The sequence below is a fragment of the Plasmodium gaboni genome, chromosome 13, assembly GCF_001602025.1.
Source record: "Plasmodium gaboni strain SY75 chromosome 13, whole genome shotgun sequence".
NCBI classification, from domain to species: domain Eukaryota; phylum Apicomplexa; class Aconoidasida; order Haemosporida; family Plasmodiidae; genus Plasmodium; species Plasmodium gaboni.
In genome coordinates, this window is record NC_031493.1 from 1,034,716 (window position 1) to 1,047,306 (window position 12,591).

Here is a 12,591-nt window from a genome sequence, read left to right on the forward strand (position 1 = left end):
AATGGACCACAATTATATGGAATACATCCCCATGGTTCATCTTGTTTATTACCATTTACAGCTTTAGGTTCAGGATCTTTAAATGCTATGGCAATATTAGAAGCAAAATATAGAGACAATATGACAATAGAAGAAGGAAAAAATCTAGTATGTGAAGCTATATGTGCAGGTATTTTTAATGATTTAGGTTCTGGTGGTAATGTAGATATATGTGTTATTACAAAAGATGGTTATCAACATATAAGACCTTATAAAGAACCAAACGTGCGATTATATCACTTACCTCATCCAACTATATATCCAAAAGGAACCACACCTATTCTATCTGAAAAAATTGAATATATTAAAAAATATATATCTATAGAAGATGCATAAGTTATAATTGTTATATATATATAATTTATGCATTTTGAAATAAATTTTAAGTAAAAAAAATAAAAAAAAAATAAAAAAAGTTTTTTTTAATCCCATTTTTTCCTTTTAAAACTAATAAAATTATATATCGTAATTTAAAAAAAAATTATATATATATATATATTTATTTATTATTAGATTTCATATGATATAAAATTTATCTCTTAATCATATTTAACTACTGAAAGATATATATTAGGTTAAAACGAATAAAAGGATAAATCATAACTTTAATATATACCTTTAAATGGATGTACAGAAATTTAAATTGTTCCATATTTCCTTTTCATGGAAAAAATATAAATGTAATTATATATATATATATATTATTTATATATATATATATATATATATTTTTTTTTTTTTTTTTTTTTTTGTATTTTCTAATAATCATTGTATATTTAATTTATAGTCTTTTAAGGTACAAATATATATCCTTTATATTTTAATATATTATATATTTATTATATACCTTGAGATATTAAACTAAAATAAAAACATTTGATGAAAATATTTATAATTATTTATTATGAAACATATTATATACCTATGAGATTTTAATGGACATTTTTTTAGAAAGAATGTATGCACATATATATATATATTGTCCAAACTTTTGAACCCATTCAATATATTATATTTAAAAAGTTTATTTCTCAAATTATATTTTTATATCTAATATGTTATAAAAATATATATATATATATATATATATATTATTATATATCTTCATATTTAAATTTATATACATACTAAAAAATCATTATATGTTTTATATTTATATTATATTTTTTATATAATAGAGACTATTCATATTACAATTTACATTACATGAATAATTATTAACATATTTTATTTTTCATATGCTTATTTTTGTAATTTGTTAGTTATTTTATGTTTTTAGAGTTAAAAAGTTCAAAATTTACATTACCATAAATGAATATATTATAAAATCATAAAATAAAAAAAATAAAAATACATAAAAAAAAATTTACAGTTACATTTCTTCAAAATGATTTTATTAAGAACTTAATAATAATTGATTTTCCCTTTTATTTTTTCTTAATTGCATCCAAGTATTATTATTTTTTAACATTAATAACTTTTAATCAAAAAAATATATATATATATACACATATAATGTTACCTTAACCTTCTAGAAAATATATTGTAATATTATCATATTAGATTATGAATGATTTAAGAAAAAAAAAAAAAAAAAAAAAACATGATAAAATATAAATATTTTATTTTATATAAATAGAATAATACAAAAAATTATTAAAGACAATTAATTCATAATGAATGTTTATATTAAAAGTGTGCACTTTTTTCCTTTTTTTTTTTGTATTATTATTTTTTTTTTTTTTGTAAGCTTATAAATTCATAAGTTAAAATAATTTGTTATTTATTTTATTATGCATATATACACATGTATATTTATTTTATTTTTTTTGTAAGAAATGTATTAATAATATAATAAAATGAATCATAATAAAATTAATTCTCATATATCTGTAAAAGATGATGGGATGAAAAACCCTGAAACCCATAATAAATATGGGATATATAAATGTAACAATGAACAAACTTATAAAACATATGATGATAAAGATACTCCTAATTATATAAATAATTTTTATGATTGTTTAGATACTTTCTGTGATAATGTAGGAGGTAAAAATGAGTTTGAAAAAAACAAAGTCATAATGAAAAGTGGTATTACAAATGTACATAAAAATTATGATAACACATTTAATAAAAATAGGAATAGTGTAATATCCACAAATAATAGAAACAGTGCATATAGAAATGAAACAATCAATAAACATTATATATCAAACAGTGTTCCTAAATATTTTAATAATAACTTATTAATTGATGAAAGTATATTTAAAACTCAAGATAAAGATAACAATGAACATATTAGAAATATTCGGAATACATCTTATAGTGAAATAAAATATCCAAATTATAATTACTCAAGAAGAGATACAGAACCAAAATATCGTATGTCCAATGAAAGGATATATTCATATAATAACGATAATTACATTAATCCTCATTTAAAAGATATTTATTGTAATATAAGTAATTCTCCCCGTAATAATAGAGATATGCATTTACAAATAAGAGATGAAAATTGTAGATATGTTGAAAAGTTTTATACAAATACAAGTTATCAAATAAAAAATGGCAAAGAAAAGGATGCATATAATAATAATTACAATAATAATAATAACAACAACAACAACAATAACAATAATAATAATGTTGGTTATTATAATTATCATGTTTATAACAAGGGTCTTAATTTTTATGAAGAATCCATAAATAATAATAACCAGTTAAAACAGTATAGTAATATACATTCCTTAAAAAGTATAGATGGTGATCATTATTCCCATCTGAAGTGCACTTCAAAAAGTTTTAATGATAATAGAAATATGAACAATTATCAAGATCAAAATAAACATCATAATAATTCTTATGATGCTACAAGAAAGGAAGGTAGTGAAAAGCAGTATCATCTGTATCAAAAGGAAAATATAATTCCTTTTATAGAAAATAAACATATTATAAATGATCCAATTATTAAAATACATGAAAAAGATATAACAAATTATCAAAATATAGAATATCTTGAAAATAATGAACATATTAGAAGTATATATAAAGGGAGAAGTATTCCTGGTGAAAATATGATGTTCGAATTTGATAAGATAATAGAAAAAAAGATTAACATTTCATATACTCATCATGAATATATTGTAACAAATAAAAATAAACCTATTGAATACAACAAAGATGATTTCTATTTTTGTAAAGATAAAGAAAATAGTGAAAATATAATGAAATGTGATATAAAAATAATGAAGGAACGCGATGTTACACATAATATAAATGATACTTCAATAAATCCTGAACAAAAAAAAACATTCATTAGACTTCAGAATGATAATAATTTATATAATGAATATGATAATTATGATAATGATATAAACATGTTCATAAATAAAATTTATAAAAATAATATGTACCATAATGAAAGGAGGCATAGATTTAGTGAATATCAAATTTATAAGAATTCGAACGTAATGTATTTAAATAAAAGTGATAATAAACAAAAGCTAATGGAAAATATAAATTGTAATTATGAAAATTTTAATTCAAAAAATAATGCAAGTTTATTACCTGTTCAGGAAAATAGAAAATATGATAATGGATTTTATATGAACAGTCAGAAATATATGAAAAATATTATAAAAGAACCTGCACAGTCAGAAGGTTCATTTTGTTCTTACCAGAAAGATTATCAAAATAATAATAATGGAAATAAAGCTAGTACAATTAAAGAATTATATATTAACATGAAACAAATATGTAAAGATGATTATGATGTAAATGAAAAAAAAAAAAAAAATCAAGAAAGGAAAGAATGTAATGTTAATTATTTTCCATATAAAACAAGTGCATATGAAGATAAAACAAATAATACCACAATGAATATGTTAAAAAAAGTAAGAACATATAGTCATACATCTTCAAATCATTTTTTAAATAATTCTTATGTAAATAAGAATATACAAACTACTTTTCAAGATTATAAACAAAATGTTGATCATAATTCATGTGGATATATTGTGCAAAATGTGGAAGACGATTATATGAGCAAGTTAAATAATTTGTCACCAAGGAAAGAAAAAATGAATATGGAACATTTAAAAAAAAAAAAGGAGCAACATAATAGTATGCTTTCTTCAGAAAAAAATTGTTGTTTTATAGATAATAATAATGAAACAAATTATAATAGAGTATCGCTTTTAAAAAATATTGATAAAGAAAAAGAAATAGATAATATTTCGAAGAATTTAATACAAGACAGAAATAATAATTCTTCTTTGGAATATCATAATTTGAAACAAAATGGAAACGATAGGATTCCAAAAGGGAAAGATAATATATGTGATATTTCAGATATTTATAATAAAAATATATATATAAATGAAAATGAATTTGACGAATTTGTAGAAATTTATGATAATATTAATAAAGACATCCATAAATCGAAGGAGAATAAAAATTTTGATATGTATGATACAAATAATAAGCATATAAAAAATGAAGAAGATGAATTTTTAGAAATTTATCATAATACAAAAGGTATGGAAAATATGGAGATGGATGAATTTTTAGAAATCACAAATAAGAGTAAGAAAACAAAAGAAAGTAATTCTCACGTTGATGAGTTTGTAGAAATCATAAATAAGAATAAGAAAACAAAAGAAAGTAATTCTCACGTTGATGAATTTGTAGAAATCATAAATAAGAATAAGAACATAAATGAAAATAATTCTCACGTTGATGAATTTGTAGAAATCATAAATAAGAATAAGAACATAAATGAAAATAATTCTCACGTTGATGAATTTGTAGAAATCACAAATAAGAATAAGAATATAAATCAAAATGATGCTCATGTTGATGAATTTTTTGAAATTATTGAAAGTACACAAAAGATGAAAAATAATGAAATCGAATTAGATGAATTTTTTGAAATTATTGAAAGCACACAAAATATGAACAATAATGAAATCGAGTTAGATGAATTTTTTGAAATTGTTGATAAAACGAAAAATGTAAATAATAATAAAGATGTACCAGTATATATAAATTTAGAGAAGCATACTAAAGATGATAATATAAATAAAAATAGTTTTATGAACAATATACCCATTGAAAATGTTTTAGAAAAGGAAGCCAATATAAATATCGATTTTGTAAGAGAAGAAGAAAAAGATACAATAAAATCATTTTCTAGGAATTATACTTATAATACCAATGCTTTTTCGAATGAAGAAAATGATATAAATTTATTACACTTTTATGATGCATATGAAACAACAAAAGGAGATAACAAACAATATAAATCATTTATGTATGCGTCAGGAAAAGAAGTTATTATAAATAAAGATATATTAAAAGAAATGAAAGAAAAGTTATTCGAAGACGATAAGGATACTAATTATTCATCTGATGAAAATAATAAAGGAGATAATAAATACAATAAAGAATTAACTGAAAAAATTGTAGAAAAGGATATCAACTTATATATGGATCGTATAAATGAGGAAAAAGATATATTAAAACCATTTCCTAGAAATTTCACATGTAATACAAATGTATCTTCAAATGAGGAAGCTATAATAAACTTATCTGAGTTATGTGATATTAAAGAAAAGGTAAAGATAGCAAATGAACAAAACAGATCTTTTACCTATGCATCTGGCAAGGCTATTCATATAAATCAAGATAAATTGAAAGAGATGCATGAAAAATTGTTTAATGATGATGTTTATTCAGATAATAATAATAATAATAATAATATTTCATATGAAAAATATGTGAAGAAGAAGAACAAAGAATTGAATACACCTTTTATATACACACCAGGGAAAGATGTTAATGTAAATAAGGACATAAAAACAGACATGGAAGAAAAAATATTTGATGATGATACTAATGATTCATATGAAGAAAATATGAACATTGATAATAAAGAATTAAATACTTCTTTCACATATGCGTCAGGAAAGGCGATTAATATAAATAAGGACAAACTAAAGGAAATGAAACAGAAACTGTTTGACGATGATGATTATAATAATAATTCATGTGAAGAATATAAAAACGAAAAAAATAATAACTCATTATATACATCTTTTACATATGCATCAGGAAAGGAGGTTAATATAAATAAAGATAAATTAAAGGAGATGAAACAGAAATTATTTGACGACAATGATGATTATAATAATTATGCCAATGAACAAAATAAGAATGATCATAATAAACAAATAAATACATCATTCACGTATGCATCAGGAAAGGAGGCTAATATAAATAAAGATAAATTAAAAGAGATGAGACACAAATTGTTTGACGAGGATGATGATTATAATAATTATGCGAGTGAACAAAAGATAAGGTCATCAAAAAAAAATATATTATATGCTTCACATGATTCCGAGAAAAGTAGAAAAGTAATAGAAGATAAAATATTAATAGAAAACGAAAGGGAACATATTGATGATAATAAAAATGGTCATGAAAAAAATATAGAACAAAAATGTGTAGGAAGTTTATCATGTGAGGATAGAAATAAAGGTTCAGAAGATGGGGATATGAAAAAATCGAAAGAACAGGAATTATACGAATTAGACAAATATGATGATTATATAAATAAAAAAGAAGAATTAAATAAAGATGATAAAAATTTTAGATTGTTAGATAAGTCTACTTTACAGATGAATAAAAAGAGAAAGATAAAATTTGATAATATTTCAAAATCTAAAAGAGACTTTATAAATCCAAGGCAAAGGAAACAAATAAAGATATTGGAAGAAGAAAAGAATATGAATATTTATAATAAAAATAATAATACAAATAATAACAATAAAAGTAAGAAATTAAACTTGAATATTAATGTAAGAAATTATTTAAAGTTAATAAAAGAGAATCTTTTAAATATATCAATAAAAAAAAATATAAAAGATTGTAAGTTGACAAATACATTCATATATATAAATGAAAATAAGACTCCTTTTCATTTTCATTGGTTCAAGGACGATTACTTATATTTTTATAAGAATAAAGAAACTGAGGAATATTATATATGCGATATAAATATACTTTATGAATTATTCATATTGACATTGAAAGAAATGAATTTATTTGATATATATGATTTTAATTGGTTTTACAAAAAATATAAGTTGATTAGTACATCTATGAATCGTACATATAGAAAGAATTTAAAGGAGAATTATAAAAGCATAAAGAAGGAGATTATTAATAAAATTGTAAGGAATAATCATTGTTATAAAGAAGCTCATAAAGGTATACATAATAATTTGCATAAAATTTTGGTACCAAAAGGATATAAGGAAAGAATATATTTGAATAATGAAGAAGAGAGAAAAAATGATGATAACACATGTAAAGAGTCAAATAATTATGGAATAGAAAATGATGAATTTATAGATATAAAAAATTTAGATAAGATAAAATTGAATGGAGAAAATGATTTTATGGATAATCTAAATAAAATGGAATATAAAGAATTAAAAAAAAAGAATTATATGAAAATGATAATTAAAAGTATTGATGAAACAGAATCACCTTGTCCTTTGAAATTTATGTATAAATTATTAAAAAGATATTTAGAAGAAAAGAATAAGAAAAAAAGTATTTTACAATTACTAAAGGATAGATCAGTATCTTCTAAAATATCTATGAATTTAAGAGTTGAAGAAATTATAATAGAAGAAAAAAAAAAAATAATAAAAAATAATAACAATAAAGAACATAATAATAGTTTTAATGATGATATATATGATGGTGATATCTATAATTATGATAACCATAACATTGTCTTAATTTTAAGTGACAATTTTGATTATATACATTGTTATGTAAAAGATTCTTATTTAAAAAATTTCATAATATCTGAAAAAATAAGAAAGGGGAATATACTAAAAATTAACGCTTTAGATATATATAACAATAATATGGAAGAAGGAAAAGAAAATCATGGTATAAATAAAATATATTTTCTTTTATCTAGTAATGATTTAATTGAAATAGATAAAAAGGATCAACTAAAAATTGGGTTCACAAAATATAAAGCTAAAAAGATACGATGTATCCAAGATTTTGGTAGTACTTGTTTTTTTATAGATGCTATAATGATAAGTAAAAGTGATTTTTCATATGGATTTTATGATCAAGTAAAAAAAAAATATTATCTTTTAAATAGAAATATTTATGAAAAGCTCATATACAATTTAAAGAATGAAATAACCAAAATGTTTCATGAGGAAAATTTTAAAGAAAATAGTGAATATATTAGAATGAAAAATGAATTAACAATGTTTCTTGAGGCAACACCATTTTGCACAATACAAGCTATTGATTATTCTTCCTTAGAGGGGATAAAGGATACGGATTCTTATGAGGACAAAATAGGATATTTGATCAATTCGTTATGTCAAATAAAAATGTTCAAGGTATATATATATATATTTATTTATTTATTTTCTTGTTTACCTTTTTGTTTTAGATTGATGAGGGAACCTATGAAAGTCTAAGGAAAGGAAGCCGAATACAATTATTCAATGTTTTCGTTCAAAAATCAAGTAATAATAATAAATTTAATCAATTTTTGGATGACCATGTTTTAGATGATTTTCTTTTTAATACATTCAATGGAAAGATAAATGGGGATGATATAAAAAGAGCTTTAAATTATGATATGTTTGAATCTCGTTTTTTAAAAGATATTACAAAAAGAAATAATGATGATATTATATATGATAAAAAATATATAGAATGTATACATACATCTGTTTTAAAAAAGAAACATTATACACCTATAGTATTTCAAGCTCTTCATTCAACATATATAAATATAGATGACAGATATAAAAGTAAGTTATTTGAACAGCTAGAAGATGTTTTGAAATTACAAAATTATATGCAATTAAAAACAGATGATAGTATAGTAACAAAAGAAACAAAAGAAACAAAAGAAACAAAAGAAATGAAGAAAAAAGTATATCCATCATTTATATATACTAATATATATAAAATACCAGTATTATCAAGTGTACATTTTCATATATTCAAAAATTATATCAAAGAAAATAATAGTGAAAGCAAAATATATTTTGATTTAATACAAGGAAATTTATATTATATATCTGGTGTTGTTATACATTATACGGATATTGAAATTAAGGTAAATATTAAGAATTCACAAAAAAAAAGAAAGTAAATGTATATTATATAGAAAATGATAATATTACACCTTTGTGAAAAAAATAAAATGAAATAATACATATCGTTCGTATAATATTTAGTTTATCTTATATATATATATATATATATATTTTTTATTTTAGGATATTATTGATTTCAAATATGCACAAGAGAAGAAAAAACTTTTAAACTATAAAATATTTCTGTTGACTTCTAATGGACATTTGTGTTGCGTAAATGTATCCATGACATGTCCAGATTTTTTAATATCCTCATGTAAAAAGGATTATGAAAACAAGGAAAGGGAAATATTGAAAAAAATGATACATGTGTATTGTGTAGAGAAAAAAAAAAATAATGAGGTTGAAATAAATAATTCAAATAAAAAAAGAAACGAAACGAATACTTATAAGAGCAATAATATTCATAAGAATCATAAGGATTTATTTAATTATTTATATAAAACAGAGAATACAAATTATGAAGAAGGTTCCTCCTCTAAATATGATATAAATTTCAAAAATTTTGATATGGTTTTATTTTTTAAAGATATTGAGTTTATAAATTATGATGACAAAAATGACATTTTTAACTTTAGGTCATACACTCATCCGGTAAAAAAAAAAAAAAAAAATATATATATAATATATATATATATATATATATATATATATTATGATATATATGGGTTTATATTTGGGATGTATGTACATTATATATTATGTAGTTACACATACTTCTATAATAATATGTTATATATATATATATATATCCATTTTGATATTTTGAGTTGTTCTTATTTTATATGTTTTTATTTTTCTCTCAGCATTTTGACAGCTTAAAAATGTATTCAAATGAATTTATTAAAATGAAAGGGAACATGGAAGATTTAATAAAACTAAATTATTTGACCTTTGAAAAAAATAAAATTGTAATTAAACTAGAAGATCGTTGTAAAATAAAAGTGGATAAAAATAATATATCGTCTATGCATTTTTTATATTTGTTAATTTATTCGAAATGTAAATCTATTGAATTAACTGGAGTATGTGTAGAAAATAATTATTTATCCATATTTTTAAAAAACATATGGAATATATTTGTTCCATAAAAAAAAAATATATATATATATATATATATGTATATATATACACATAAATAAATAAATAAATAAATAAATAAATAAATTTACAAATGAACAAATAAATAATATATATTTACTTTGTTTTCTTATTTTTTTGTTATTATTTATATATTTTTATCAACTGCATTTTCTCTATATTATATATCATTGTATATATAATATAGGTTCTATGCCTACATATAAACTTAAAAGTTATTATAAAAACATGTTTAGAATATTAGTCAGTTTTTTAAAATAAAATGTACAAATGAAAGAAAGGGATACATACTACTACATAAACATATATATATATATATATATATATATATATATGTTATAAAACTTCACATTTGGTAACTCCAAGAATTAGTAGTTTATAAAAAAAACATAAAAAAATAAATAAAATAGAAAGAAAGATATAAATGATTAAATATAAAATATAATATGACATAAATTATATTATGCAAAAAATAAAAATTTGTATATAATTTTATATTCACAATCGTATCAAAGGTATTATTATATATATATGATTATATAAATTGATTTACTTATTTCATAGTACATACAAAAATACTGCATTTTGTTAATTATAAAAAAAGAACAATATTAAAAAAAAAAAAAAAAAAAAATAGAGATTATAAAATATGTACTAAATATTAAATCTTAATTTATAATATTTAACAAATAACTACATTTGTGTAATATGTAAAAGATTTTATGTATATATATATATATATAGATTGTGAAAAAAAAAAAAAAAAAAAAAAAAGAAACAATAAAAAAAATAATGATGGATATTATAGAACACATCCTTGATAATTATATAATAATAAAAAAATATATATATTTTAGTTTTTTTTTTTTTTTTTTTTATAAGGAAATATTTTGTTATATTATTTATTAATTATCTATATCTGTAAGTTCAATATCACTGCAAATGTCTTTATCGTATACATTATATTTATTTTTTCTCATTTGCCAATTCCATGATTCCATACCTTCACCTGCTCTTTTATTTTTTAAACAAATATAATCTTTATCATCATGTAATTTAGAAAGTTCACTATAAGTAAAAGATCTATCTTCATATTCGTCTGTTGTCATTTTGTTAGTTACATAAACTACACTGTTTTTTTCGTACATGTCTTTTTCACTCTTCATCGTGATGATACTATAAACTATATGAAGTACAAATGTTCCAAAGAATAACATTAATATTAATATGATAAATAATATAGAAAATTCGGTATTAAGTTCTTTTAAAGCTTCCATATAGGGTTTCAAAATATTTGAATGACTAATCACCATATCTAGGAAACCGTTAATTTTGGTATTCTAATGAGGCAAAAAAAAAAAAAAAAAAAAAAAAATTAAAAATTCACGCATATACATATATATATATATATATATATATATATATATATATATATATATATTTTATTTATTTATTTGTTTGAAATTCTTACTGTTATAGAGACAGTTCTCATAACATTTTTGAACATTGGTATGCTCTTTATTAAATCAACAAACTTTAATTTTAATAAGCTAATGGTTTTTATTACGACATGCTCTTCGTTCAAAAACAAGTGTAAGATGATGACTGCAATGGGGTATAAGCAAAAAAAAAAAAAAAAATATATATATATATATGAAAAAATTATATAAATAAATATATACATATATACATATATATATATATATATATATATATATATATATATATGTTTGTGTGGTTCCTTATATTTTATGTTACCTATTGCTATAATAATATACACAATAGCTATAGTATTAGCAAGAAAATTATTTTCTTCATCCCCACTGTTATCTGAAGATCTTACTTCACCTTCATCTTTTGGCATGGTATCATATGTTTCATATATTTGAGGTACATTAGAATAATATTCTGGTCTATTTTTATTATAATTAGGAACATTTTTTTGTTTATTATTATTTTTTATATTATCTTTTTTGTTCATATCAATACTTTTATCATTATTTTTCCTATTATGTATTTTTGAACTTTCATTACTATCATAAGAAAAATTATTAGATCCTATATCATCACTCAAATTTTCTATAGTTTCCATTAGTTCTACGTCTTTGGCATTCCTTTTCATTTTGTAATTTTCTTTAAAAACTGTCTTATTTAGATCATTCACTTGCATTTTGTTTTTTAGTGACATTTTTTTCTTTTTCAAAAAAAAAAAAAAAAAAAAAAAAAAAAAAAAAAA

The 12,591-nt window shown here is 20.1% G+C and overlaps 3 protein-coding genes across 3 annotated transcripts in view; 2 read left to right on the forward strand and 1 right to left on the reverse strand.

Moving 5' to 3' along the window:
* The window catches only part of PGSY75_1328100 (putative proteasome subunit beta type-7), a gene marked incomplete at both ends in the record, with an annotated part of 813 nt that extends 438 nt beyond the window's left edge, over positions 1 to 375 (forward strand). Inside the window, one exon of the mRNA XM_018787340.1 lies at positions 1 to 375. This exon is cut by the window's left edge and continues 438 nt beyond it. Within this exon, the coding sequence (XP_018640082.1) occupies positions 1 to 375 (375 nt within the window).
* A 1,523-nt stretch (positions 376 to 1,898) lies between these two features.
* On the forward strand, positions 1,899 to 10,345 carry PGSY75_1328200 (hypothetical protein; the record flags this gene model as incomplete). The annotated part of the gene is made up of 4 exons (XM_018787341.1): positions 1,899 to 8,483; positions 8,537 to 9,214; positions 9,378 to 9,848; positions 10,061 to 10,345. The coding sequence occupies 4 exons, from the start codon at positions 1,899 to 1,901 to the stop codon at positions 10,343 to 10,345; spliced, it is 8,019 nt and encodes a 2,672-aa protein (XP_018640083.1).
* Positions 10,346 to 11,260: 915 nt separating this feature from the next.
* PGSY75_1328300 (hypothetical protein) lies at positions 11,261 to 12,543 on the reverse strand (the record flags this gene model as incomplete). Its single annotated transcript, XM_018787342.1, has 3 exons — positions 11,261 to 11,695; positions 11,827 to 11,960; positions 12,114 to 12,543. The coding sequence occupies 3 exons, from the start codon at positions 12,541 to 12,543 to the stop codon at positions 11,261 to 11,263; spliced, it is 999 nt and encodes a 332-aa protein (XP_018640084.1).
* Between the last annotated feature and the right edge of the window lie 48 nt (positions 12,544 to 12,591).